General features: G+C 36.8%; 1 protein-coding gene across 1 annotated transcript in view; it reads right to left on the bottom strand.

Moving 5' to 3' along the window:
* Positions 1-14,555, bottom strand: part of LOC128212440 (prominin-1-A-like) — a 63,569-nt gene that overhangs the window by 26,256 nt on the left and 22,758 nt on the right. The window contains exons 8-15 of the mRNA XM_052917902.1: positions 13,554-13,622; positions 12,796-12,850; positions 11,636-11,724; positions 10,616-10,698; positions 9,879-10,031; positions 9,049-9,178; positions 8,508-8,578; positions 7,699-7,795 (exon numbers count right to left, since the gene is read on the bottom strand). Coding sequence (XP_052773862.1) covers positions 7,699-7,795; positions 8,508-8,578; positions 9,049-9,178; positions 9,879-10,031; positions 10,616-10,698; positions 11,636-11,724; positions 12,796-12,850; positions 13,554-13,622 — 747 coding nt within the window. The remainder of the gene's footprint in view (positions 1-7,698; positions 7,796-8,507; positions 8,579-9,048; positions 9,179-9,878; positions 10,032-10,615; positions 10,699-11,635; positions 11,725-12,795; positions 12,851-13,553; positions 13,623-14,555) is intronic.

The following is a 14,555-nucleotide window of genomic DNA, read 5'->3' as shown; positions in this document are numbered from 1 at the left end:
CTCATGGTCAGAATAGTGTATACAACATGGTCAGAATAGTGTATACATCATGGTGAGAATAGTGTATACCTCATGGTCAGAATAGTGTATACAACATGGTCAGAATAGTGTATACATCATGGTGAGAATAGTGTATACATCATGGTCAGAATAGTGTATACCTCATGGTCAGAATAGTGTATACATCATGGTGAGAATAGTGTATACCTCATGGTCAGAATAGTGTATACAACATGGTCAGAATAGTGTATACATCATGGTGAGAATAGTGTATACCTCATGGTCAGAATAGTGTATACAACATGGTCAGAATAGTGTATACATCATGGTGAGAATAGTGTATACCTCATGGTCAGAATAGTGTATACAACATGGTCAGAATAGTGTATACAACATGGTCAGAATGGTGTAAACAACATGGTCAGAATAGTGTATACAACATGGTCAGAATAGTGTATACCTCATGGTCAGAATAGTGTATACAACATGGTCAGAATGGTGTATACAACATGGTCAGAATAGTGTATACAACATGGTCAGAATAGTGTATACAACATGGTCAGAATAGTGTATACAACATGGTCAGAATGGTGTATACAACATGGTCAGAATAGTGTATACCTCATGGTGAGAATGGTGTATACCTCATGGTCAGAATGGTGTATACCTCATGGTCAGAATAGTGTATACAACATGGTCAGAATAGTGTATACCTCATGGTGAGAATGGTGTATACAACATGGTCAGAATGGTGTATACCTCATGGTCAGAATAGTGTATACAACATGGTCAGAATAGTGTATACCTCATGGTCAGAATGGTGTATACAACATGGTGAGAATAGTGTATACCTCATGGTCAGAATGGTGTATACATCATGGTCAGAATAGTGTATACATCATGGTGAGAATAGTGTATACCTCATGGTCAGAATAGTGTATACAACATGGTCAGAATAGTGTAAACAACATGGTCAGAATAGTGTATACAACATGGTCAGAATAGTGTAAACAACATGGTCAGAATAGTGTATAACTCATGGTCAGAATAGTGTATACAACATGGTCAAAAAGTGTATACAACATGGTCAGAATAGTGTATACCTCATGGTCTGAAAAGTGTATACCTCATGGTTAGAATAGTGCATACAACATGGTCAGAATAATGTATACCTCATGGTCAGAATAGTGTATACAACATGGTCAGCATAGTGTATACCTCATGGTGAGAATGGTGTAAACAACATGGTCAGAATAGAGTATACAACATGGTCAGAATAGTGTATACCTCATGGTTAGAATGGTGTATACCTCATGGTCAGAATAGTGTATACGACATGGTCAGCATAGTGTATACAAAATGGTCAGAATGGTGTATACAACATGGTCAGAATAGTGTATACAACATGGTCAGAATAGTGTATACAACATGGTCAGAATAGTGTATACAACATGGTCAGAATGGTGTATACCTCATGGTCAGAATAGTGTATACAACATGGTCAGAATAGTGTATACAAAATGGTCAGAATAGTGTATACAACATGGTCAGAATAGTGTATACCTCATGGTCAGAATAGTGTATACAACATGGTCAGAATAGTGTATACAACATGGTCAGAATAGTGTATACAAAATGGTCAGAATAGTGTATACAACATGGTCAGATTAGTGTACACCTCATGGTTAGAATGGTGTATACCTCATGGTCAGAATAGTGTATAAAACATGGTCAGAATAGTGTATACAACATGGTCAGAATAGTGTATACAAAATGGTCAGAATAGTGTATACAACATGGTCAGATTAGTGTACACCTCATGGTTAGAATGGTGTATACCTCATGGTCAGAATAGTGTATACAACATGGTCAGAATAGTGTATACAACATGGTCAGAATAATGTATACAACATGGTCAGTATAGTGTATACAACATGGTCAGAAAAGTGTATACCTCATGGTGAGAATGGTGTATACCTCATGGTCAGAATGGTGTATACAACATGGTTAGAATGGTGTATACCTCATGGTCAGAATAGTGTATACAACATGGTCAGAATAGTGTATACAACATGGTCAGTATAGTGTATACAACATGGTCAGAAAAGTGTATACCTCATGGTGAGAATGGTGTATACCTCATGGTGAGAATGGTGTATACAACATGGTCAGAATAGTGTATACCTCATGGTGAGAATAGTGTATACCTCATGGTGAGAATGGTGTATACCTCATGGTGAGAATGGTGTATACCTCATGGTGAGAATGGTGTATACCTCATGGTGAGAATGGTGTATACCTCATGGTGAGAATAGTGTATACATCATGGTCAGAATGGTGTATACCTCATGGTGAGAATGGTGTATACCTCATGGTGAGAATGGTGTATACCTCATGGTCAGAATAGTGTATACCTCATGGTCAGAATAGTGTATACCTCATGGTCAGAATAGTGTATAACTCAGGGTGAGAATGGTGTATACCTCATGGTGAGAATAGTGTATACCTCATGGTGAGAATGGTGTATACCTCATGGTGAGAATAGTGTATACCTCATGGTGAGAATGGTGTATACCTCATGGTGAGAATGGTGTATACCTCATGGTGAGAATGGTGTATACCTCATGGTCAGAATAGTGTATACCTCATGGTCAGAATAGTGTATACCTCATGGTGAGAATGGTGTATACCTCATGGTGAGAATGGTGTATACCTCATGGTGAGAATGGTGTATACCTCATGGTGAGAATGGTGTATACCTCATGGTTAGAATAGTGTATACCTCATGGTGAGAATAGTGTATACCTCATGGTGAGAATGGTGTATACCTCATGGTGAGAATGGTGTATACCTCATGGTCAGAATAGTGTATACCTCATGGTCAGAATAGAGTATACAACATGGTCAGAATAGTGTATACCTCATGGCGAGAATGGTGTATACCTCATGGTCAGAATAGTGTATACCTCATGGTCAGAATAGTGTATACAACATGGTCAGAACAGTGTATACAACATGGTCAGAATAGTGTAAACAACATGGTCAAAATAGTGTATACCTCATGGTCAGAATAGTGTATACCTCATGGTCAGAATAGTGTATACAACATGGTCAGAATAGTGTATACCTCATGGTCAGAATAGTGTATACAACATGGTCAGAATAGTGTATACAAAATGGTCAGAATAGTGTATACCTCATGGTGAGAATGGTGTATACCTCATGGTCAGAATGGTGTATACCTCATGGTCAGAATAGTGTATACCTCATGGTCAGAATAGTGTATAACTCAGGGTGAGAATGATGTATACCTCATGGTCAGAATAGTGTATACCTCATGGTCAGAATAGTGTATACCTCATGGTCAGAATAGTGTATACCTCATGATGAGAATGGTGTATACCTCATGGTCAGAATAGTGTAAACAACATGGTCAAAATAGTGTATACCTCATGGTCAGAATAGTGTGAACAACATGGTCAAAATAGTGTATACCTCATGGTGAGAATGGTGTATACAACATGGTCAGAATAGTGTATACCTCATGGTCAGAATAGTGTATACAACATGGTCAGAATAGTGTATACAACATGGTCAGAATAGTGTATACAACATGGTCAGAATAGTGTACACCTCATGGTTAGAATAGTGTATACATCATGGTCAGAATAGTGTATACATCATGGTGAGAGTAGTGTATACAACATGGTCAGAATAGTGTATACAACATGGTCAGAATAGTGTATACAACATGGTCAGAATGGTGTATACAACATGGTCAGAATAGTGTATACAACATGGTCAGAATAGTGTATACAACATGGTCAGAATAGTGTAAACAACATGGTCAGAATAGTGTATACCTCATGGCGAGAATGGTGTATACAACATGGTCAGAATAGTGTATACCTCATGGTGAAAATGGTGTATACAACATGGTCAGAATAGTGTATACATCATGGTCAGAATAGTGTATACAACATGGTCAGAATAGTGTAAACAACATGGTCAGAATAGTGTATAACTCATGGTCAGAATAGTGTATACAACATGGTCAAAAAGTGTATACAACATGGTCAGAATAGTGTATACCTCATGGTCTGAAAAGTGTATACCTCATGGTTAGAATAGTGCATACAACATGGTCAGAATAATGTATACCTCATGGTCAGAATAGTGTATACAACATGGTCAGCATAGTGTATACCTCATGGTGAGAATGGTGTAAACAACATGGTCAGAATAGAGTATACCTGATGGTCAGAATAGTGTATACCTCATGGTTAGAATGGTGTATACCTCATGGTCAGAATAGTGTATACGACATGGTCAGCATAGTGTATACAAAATGGTCAGAATGGTGTATACAACATGGTCAGAATAGTGTATACAACATGGTCAGAATAGTGTATACAAAATGGTTAGAATGGTGTATACCTCATGGTCAGAATAGTGTATACAACATGGTCAGAATAGTGTATACCTCATGGTGAGAATGGTGTATACCTCATGGTGAGAATGGTGTATACCTCATGGTGAGAATGGTGTATACAACATGGTCAGAATAGTGTATACAACATGGTCAGAATAGTGTATACAAAATGGTCAGAATAGTGTATACAACATGGTCAGATTAGTGTACACCTCATGGTTAGAATGGTGTATACCTCATGGTCAGAATAGTGTATACAACATGGTGAGAATAGTGTATATAACATGGTCAGAATAGTGTATACAACATGGTCAGTATAGTGTATACAACATGGTCAGAAAAGTGTATACCTCATGGTGAGAATGGTGTATACCTCATGGTCAGAATGGTGTATACAACATGGTCAGAATAGTGTATACCTCATGGTCAGAATAGTGTATACAACATGGTCAGAATAGTGTATACAACATGGTCAGTATAGTGTATACAACATGGTCAGAAAAGTGTATACCTCATGGTGAGAATGGTGTATACCTCATGGTGAGAATGGTGTATACAACATGGTCAGAATAGTGTATACAACATGGTCAGAATAGTGTATACAACATAGTCAGAATAGTGTATACAAAATGGTCAGAATAGTGTATACAACATGGTCAGATTAGTGTATACAACATGGATAGAATGGTGTATACCTCATGGTCAGAATAGTGTATACAACATGGTCATAATAGTGTATACAAAATGGTCAGAATAGTTTATACAACATGGTTAGAATAATGTATACAATATGGTCAGAATGGTGTATACAACATGGTCAATATAGTATACCTCATGGTCAGAATAGTGTATTCAACATGGTCAGAATAGTGTATACCTCATGGTCAGAATAGTTTATACAACATGGTCAGAATAGTGTATACAACATGGTCAGAATGGTGTATACCTCATGGTCAGAATAAGGTATACAACATGGTCAGAATAGTGTATACCTCATGGTCAGAATGGTGTATACCTTATGGTCAGAATAGTGTATACAACATGGTCAGAATGGTGTATACAACATGGTCAGAATAGTGTATACAACATGGTCAGAATAGTGTATACAACATGGTCAGAATAGTGTATACAACATGGTCAAAATAGTGTATACAACATAGTCATAATAGTGTATACAATATGGTCAGAATAGTGTATACAACATGGTCAGAATAGTGTATACAACATGGTCAGAATGGTGTATACAACATGGTCAAAATAGTGTTTACAACATGGTCAGAATAGTGTATATAATATGGTCAGAATAGTGTAAACAACATGGTCAAAATAGTGTATACAACATGATCAGCATGGTGTATACCTTATTGTCAGAATAGTGTATACCTCATGGTCAGAATAGTGTATACAATATGGTCAGAACAGTGTATACAACATGGTTAGAATTGTGTATACAACGTGGTCAGAATAGTGTAAACAACATGGTTAGAATAGTGTACACAACATGGTCAGAATAGTGTATATAATATGGTCAAAATAGTGTAAACAACATGGTCAAAATAGTGTACACAACATGATCAGAATGGTGTATACCTCATGGTCAGAATGGTGTATACCTTATGGTCAGAATAGTGTATACAACATGGTCAGAATAGTGTATACTGCATGGTCAGAATGGTGTATACAACACGGTCAGAATGGTGTATACTACATGATCAGAATGGTGTATACAACACGGTCAGAATGGTGTATACAACACGGTCAGAATGGTGTATACAACATGGTCAGAATGGTGTATACAACACGGTCAGAATGGTGTATACAACACGGTCAGAATGGTGTATACAACACGGTCAGAATGGTGTATACAACATGGTCAGAATGGTGTATACAACACGGTCAGAATGGTGTATACAACACGGTCAGAATGGTGTATACAACATGGTCAGAATGGTGTATACAACACGGTCAGAATGGTGTATACAACATGGTCAGAATGGTGTATACAACATGGTCAGAATGGTGTATACAACACGGTCAGAATGGTGTATACAACATGGTCAGAATGGTGTATACAACATGGTCAGAATGGTGTATACAACATGGTCAGAATAGTGTATACCTCATGGTCAGAATGGTGTATACAACATGGTCAGATTAGTGTATACCTCATGGTCAGAATGGTGTATAACTCATGGTCAGAATAGTGTATACCTCATGGTCAGAATAGTGTATACAACATGGTCAGATTAGTGTATACAACATGGTCAGATTAGTGTATACAACATGGTCAGATTAGTGTATACAACATGGTCAGATTAGTGTATACAACATGATCAGAATGGTGTATACAACATGGTCAGAATAGTGTATATCTCATGGTCAGAATAGTTTAAACCGCATGGTCAGAATTGTTTATACCGCATGGTCAGAATTGTTTATACCGCATGGTCTAAACTTGTTAAACCGCATGGTCAGAATGGGCTTTACCCCAAGGTCCGAATGGTTTATACCGCGTGGCCGGAATGGTTCGTACCGCATTATCTGAATGGTTTATACCGCATGGTCAGAATGGTTTATACCCCATGGTCAGACGCATGGTCAGAATTGTTTATACCCCATAGTCAGAATGGTTTATACCGCATGGTGAGAATGATTTATACCGCTTTATCTAAATGGTTTATACAGCATGGTCAGAATGGTTTATACCGCATGGTCAGAATGATCTATATCGCATGGTCAGAAAAATTTATACCGCATGGTCAATACCGCATGGTCATAATGATTTATACCGCATGGTCAGAATAATTTATATCACATGGTCAGAATGGTTTATACCTCATGGTCAGAATGATTTAAACCGCATGGTCAGAATGATTTATACAGCATGGTCATAATGGTTATACCGCATGGTCATAATGATTTATACAGCATGGTCAGAATGGTTTATACCGCATGGTCAGAATGATTTATACATGTACCACATTGGCAGAATTGTTTATACTACATTAAATAATACATTTCTACGTAAGATGTAAAGTTATTTACAATGATACAATGAAAACAACAGTAGTCAAAAGTGTAAGTATAAACCATGTTTAAGGGCACACTGATAGAGCCCAAATAGACACTGAACGAGAGACTTAAAACGTACAAACACTGCAAACCTAACACAAATGCATCAGAATCATTGTATCAATAAATGTGGTGATAGCCATTACAACGGTCAATAAAACTCCATGTTTGGAAAGAGAAATAACTCTACTGACCGCTTTCTGATCCTGGAATATCGTGTCAATCTGTGTAAGGTTAAACCGCTTCTCCAAGTGAAAGGCCTCGTATGCAGACTTGCCATCCTTACACGCCCTGTTAAATTTGATAAAAATAGTGTAAACACAGAGGCAGACTCCAGAAAATTTTAAAAGAATAACTCGTCGCCGCTGCCGAGAATGAAACCAAGCATTATGGGGTTCATTTCATCAAGAAATTAAGGAGCGATTCCGTTCAAACCGCGTCTTCAACCTCGTATGCGAACATGCCATCCTGATATGACCAAAATGAAAACTAATTAAATCGTTTACTTAAACACAGAATGAAGTCAAATGGAATAATAACGGCAACATTCAGAGAGACAAAACGTTATTTTAATGATTTTTCAACAATTAATACATTTTCACACAATTTTCTAAACGTAATCGTCATTCGGAAATCCTCGCACATTTTGTGTCGAACACAACCTCGGATGTTTGCGTGTATATCAGTAGAAGTAGTTCGTAAAATTTTGAATAATGTTATAAATGAAATACAGTATTTATTTTAATGTGCATTTGTATATCTAAGTTTAAATTGATTGTCAGTTAAGTGTATTATTGCAAACATACTTAAGATTCCAAAGATTTAAGTCATTAAGTTTAACTGCTAAATTGACATTACTACGCGATCTACTTGCAGCGTAGTTAAAGTGTAAAGATATCTGACAATGATAACCGTCCATATACATCCGATAATGTTTTCGATAGAAAATGGCCGAGTAGTTCCGAATGTGTAATCGTCTAAGCACTGCTAAAAGTAGACTTACTTCAACGACGACGTAATTGATCCGCCCAGTGTATCAGCCACACTTTTGAAGCTATCCCTCGTTTCAAACTCCTGTAAAATTAACAGGTATGTTAAAGATGTAGCAAACAATATGACGTCATTGGTTCTTGTTACTAAAAATATAACTGTCATGCTCAAAGTGAAATGTCCTCCTAGGTCATAAGATCTTTTAAAGTGATCTACATTTCTTTTTCATGGAAAGCTTTTTTATGTGATGCCAAAAACTGATCATTTAAAAATTTATGAATATTTTCGGATCATATCAGGGGCGGGTCAAGGAATTGATGTAAGAGACTCAACTTTTGTCATGCGCCACTTCCTGTGAATCTAATTAACAATTCTTATAATCTTAACAGGAGGGTTTTTTTGGTGCATTTTGAGCGAATTTAATTACTTTTTGTACGATAAATGACATAAAAAGTAAACTCGAAGGATTAAAGGTTGAGAGATGGGGTGCCGTTTTGCCCCCCACACACACACACTGAATCTGCTAGTGATCAGTTTTGGATAGGGTTAATGACCTTGAGTAACTTCATGTCAGGGTCAGTAAGCGGCTGACAGAGGAATCTCTCCAGTGGTGCCCCCAGAGCGAAACACAAGGTGGTCAGCAACATCAGTAGGCTCGAGAAGATGAACACAAACGCTACTCCACTGAAATAGAACACCTGATATATACATGTCACATATGTCATGGGGTTTATAACATAAGGTGGTCAGCAACATCAGTAGGCTCGAGAAGATGAACACAAACGCCTGAAATGCGCAATCCTTTTATTGTATATATACTAATCGCATATTTATATATCATTTAATATACATATGTCAACGATTTTAACATTAATACTGTGGGTTGTCAGGATCATCAACTGGCTCGGGGAGATGAGTAACCGGATGTTTACCATAGGGTGTTCGCTTACATCAATAGAAAGGAGAAGAGGAACAAACAAAAAGGCTTCACCACTAATAGTATGTCATCCAAAGTGAGTTCGTAATCTTAGAAAAAATGCATGGTCACTGTTCACGTGTTCAATTACATGGACCTGATGAAAGAAATCGAATAGGAGCAGAAGCCTTATGACATAACTCCCCAAATAGATCAAACAAATATATCCATTGTATAAACGTAAAAGGTGTAGAAGGACACAAACCTCCAATATTGTATTCTCTTTGTGACAGAGATATTGTCAGAATACATGTTTTAATTCAAAAACAAATGAAACGCTTAAGCCAAGTGAAGTCTATAAAGAATGTCCGAACATACAGTTATTTTGGTGCGGGGGGGGGGGCTCATTACATATGTACAGATTCTGGCAGAATACAAAATCAATTAACAGAAACAGTAAGAACATACGCAATGAGAAAATGTCCTCCACACGACGACACGCTGCCTCGTTCCGTGGGTTCTGTCCTCAGTCCTTGTCCCACTGTTCCAAACACCATACCTAGTGCCAGCAAAGCTGCTACCAGGGTGGTCATAGCGCTGAGGCCAAGCCCGGCCTTTCGTCTGAAATAAGTACTTTATTGGTTAATGACTGAACCATCTACTTTATGTGCAGCGTGCAAAGCTTATTATTATTATTATTTCGATAAATCTAGCTTTTTGTATCGCGTTGCTAAACTTGTGTGCAACAGTAAAGCTGTTGCAGACACAAGTTTTCTACATGATCTGGCGACCAGTATTCACAATTTTCCCGGCATCTTTCTAATTATTTCTAAAGCTTACAAGACAATATGTACTGACAAAATCGCGAAGACCGAATCGAGTGATTTCAATATAATCCATTCTGAACTTAATATTAAATTTGATTTTCAACTTTCCCTAACCGAAAACATTGCAACGACACTGCGTTCTCAAAGATTAAATGCATACACTTTATCTGCTTCTTAATAATGCTTTAAATTAAACAGAGCCTTTTACAAATACCAGACAAGCTGGTAATGTCTCTATCTCCTCTGTCAATGATATCAAATCGCAGAGAGAGTACCAACACAATATTTTGATGCAAAATTAACTTTTAAAAGTCTCACATTGGCGAAGGTTGATTATTATCAAGGAAATGGGAAGCGTAGAAAAGGATTATACCTTACCTATAACCATCAAATGTCTTGCCACTGTCTGTGTAAGAACGAACAGTGTCCTTAATAGAGGCAACGTTCAACGACCCCTTGGCCTAAAAAATACATAAAAAAATACATTCTGGGGAAGGACACATTTCATTTGGGGGCTTCTTATCATTGTGTGTACGGCAACATATCCTAATATGAAAAAATCGGGTGACCACTAGGTGATTGAAAAGAAATTGACTCAATAAAGTTAAAAGTATGAAAGAAATTTCGGATTGATTGATGAGATGGAGCAATTAGTTATGGAGGCATTCTTGATGAAAGAAGTACAGTCTCGGTTTGTTTGACAAAAATGGCTTCTTAACGTATTAAAGCAGTCCTGGTTTGGCGCGACTGCTCATCGACAGCAACGCAACACAACAGCTCAACTAACTCTTGCATAGAAAGAGACTTGCGTTAATTTCTTCTTGCAATGATATATTTACCGTTTGAATTATATGCTTTCTGGTGGTTTAAAAAAAAGACAAGCTGTATAAAAAGAACAGTAAAATAATAGCTTGATAGCATTCAGTATTTTGAAATTTTGGCCTGTTTTGGCTGCCATAAACCGACATCAGCACGTAAAAACTGAAATATTAATGACGCCACATTTGACAAAGTGTTTTTATGAAGCTATTAAAACTCTCAATCAAACTCTAGTAAAAGACTGAAGGCGGGTCTATGTACGCGGCGTAGACAGTGACATGTTTTACTTAATATGGTGATTAAATAGTATACAATGTAATTATATTTGTTTAAAGTCTTAATTTGAAGTAACATATTGCCTTCTGATTTAGCATTTATGACGCAATTTATCACGTGGTATACACATACTAAGTCAAAGGGCATACAGTTTAAAATGCTTAGGTACTCTACTGTTTATTATCATCGATTCATGTACAAATGTATTACAAATACCAATACAATCAAGTCTACAAATAAATTAACAAATACATAATGATATGGTAGTTTTGTACAGTAATTGTTATAGATAGATTTACTTACATCTTCACGTAGGCCTTTTATCTGATCTACGATAGTCTTTGTTTGTTCTGACATCTTGCCAAAGGCATCAGTAACGTCTGTCTTTTGTGCTGTACGTGTGAAACATATTCAACATATATTTTCATGTCTGTTTAACCAACAGGTGTTCAGTGCGTTAATTCAACTTTTGGCATATCAAAAGCAACCTCCGATGTATATGGACGGTTTACAATGTCGGAAATATTTAAGGAATGAAATGCGGGATTGATGTCATTATCGGGGTATGAACGCTATTGGACTGGTCAAAGTGTGTGGAGTCCGGCCAGCCAAATTGCGTTCATATCCCCGATAATGACATCAACCCCACTATTCATTCCTTATATTTACACCAATCGTGCATTATTTCGTTCAATAATTCTTAAAAAAAAACACTTTATTTCATTTAAGAAAACCTTTCAGTAATCCTTTCTTACCCATTCTTTGAATAGAACGACCCCACTGTAACCGGAAACGTTTTATCAAATGACGTCACGATAACGATTTCAACCACTTGAAATCACTTTTAAACGTAAAATTAGAATACTTATGGCAACGATATATTTTACATATCATAATTTAACACTTTCTAAAATGTTAATTTATATTTTACGGCACCTGCTGACATAATACAAACAATAACAAGATCCATAGTTTTCATGTACATTGTTATGGGATGAATTGTGATCTGAACATATCCGAAGATGTTGCGTCCATCGATTGATAAACGCAATTGCCGAAAGGCAGTTTATCTAAGGAATGGAGGTTGAGGTGTAAATATTAGTTCAACATTTTAAGGCATTAATTTAAGGAGAAAAGAATATAAATTAAATGGTTCATATTTGGAAAGTTTTAAAATATCAATTCAAAACATACATTATAAATATATAACCTGATATACTATTATCATCGTCTTTTATGTTTATGCAATTATGTCTAAGATAAGTACATAACAAAGAATAACTCTTCGAAATATGTAGAAAAAATAAATTTGATTAAAAAACTAATTTCGTTTTCTCATAAAACAATTAGACAATGACGTTCGATATCTTCTACAACTTCCAAAAATAACACCAATAGTTGAAATATTGACTGCTAACAATGCTCGTTTAATGGAGGGTATCTAGCCAGAACGAGTGGCTTACTGGTTAAGCTGGACTTTAGTTTTGTCTCCATGTCAGTCACAAGGTCAGCTTTCACCTGCAATGCAAATCACTATGGAACAGTCGGTAAATTCATTTATTTATTACATCGATTGTCTGATATAAAGAACGCTAGAGTCTGTTTCCCGCACTACAGACAATTGTATAAAACTTGGGCAAAATTGGCACAGGTTATATTTAGGTTATATTTCACATGTGAGTGATTTGATTGGGTTAATAGTTGTTTAAGGGTTTAGGATATTAACCAATCAAGACTGGAAGCATTTTGCGTCCTGTTTTCGAAATAGCTGGGGCGTTGGGAGTGGTGGTGGCAGGGGGTAACTGTTAATACATTTGGCTGAAGACATCATTGCAAAATCTTACTAACACCATGCTGTTCAATAGTACTTCCAAATACATTGTTAAAACTTTAAAGATCCATGGGGCAACAGTCTATTTTTATACTGTATTAAGGTGTCCTTTGTTAATGTTTCAATGAGGCGAAAACGGCAGTTAAAATAAGTTATTGCAGTTTTAATGTTCGTCCTTATTTCAACTCAAAGCGACCGTATAAAGTGGCCAATTTTTCAAGCCACCAAAAAATTGTTCAATTATAATTTTCGGATTGTTTTAACGAAATCGTTCTCTACACGTAAACCTTTATGACACAAACTAATGAAAGACAGCCAGGCTTCCAAAATTCGCATGATTGTAAATTGCATACCTATCAAATGCCAAGAAACTGTTTTGTTCGAACATACCTGAGCTATCGGATCGTTATCAGTGAACTTCTTGATTGAAGTATCTGTAGTTCCTAGAGAGGCTTCCACCTGAAAAATGGCATTACAAATTAGACACATAGGTTTTAAAACCGAACATACAGTAAATATAGTTCGATGCTGGTTACTTTCAACGAAAAGTCAATGGACAGCTCCATACAAACATAATTTATTACCTACAATTTTTGATTTGACAAAATATGTATCTTTACGAAATTCTCTACTCAGAGCATTTTCATATGGAATGGTTGGTTATTCGGAGGCACAGCATACACCCAGAAACGAAGCATGAAAGTATCAGTCTCAGTTTGACCTCTAGTGTTCATTGCAAGTAATTTGAAAGGATAGCATATACAGAAAAAACATCCGCTTGATCTTGAACATGAATTGAAATAAGTTGGAAGGCGCTACGTACAACCACAAAACATGGTTGCCCTCGAGTATGAATAGCAACAAGTTGGAAGGCGCTACGTATACCCTTAAAACATCAAGTTTACCTCGAGCATGAATTGCATGAAGTTGGAAGGCGCTACATACACCTACAAAACATCAAGTTGGCCTCGAGCATGAATTGCATGAAGGTGAAAGACACTTCATACATACACAGAACAAACATGAAAATAGCACTTTCAGTTTGACCTCTAGTGTAGTTTGCATGTAATTGGAAGGTGCTACACACACCCAAAGAAAACAAAATAGGAACTGATCAGTCTCAGGTTGACCTCGAGTGTACAGTGCAAGTAATCGAAACAGGGGGTAAACGTGATTTGTGTTTGCAGAATTTTAAGTGAGGGAATTGTGTGAAGCCGAATCAAATGGCGGCGTTTGAAGGAATTTCGGTGTTTCAGGTAGGTATTTTCACCCTGTAAGTAAGTTTCATCACCATTCTCGCAATATAAATACGCCTACCCGGAGACCACACGTGTAAGCGTCTCTCGTTGTTTTTTACTTTTGTTTCTAGAGGCCTTAACAAAAAAGTTACTG

The sequence above is a fragment of the Mya arenaria genome, chromosome 12 (genome assembly GCF_026914265.1).
Source record: "Mya arenaria isolate MELC-2E11 chromosome 12, ASM2691426v1".
Taxonomy (NCBI): Eukaryota; Metazoa; Mollusca; class Bivalvia; order Myida; family Myidae; genus Mya; species Mya arenaria.
Note: the sequence above shows the minus strand (reverse complement) of the source record. Positions and strands in the feature narration are given on the sequence as shown.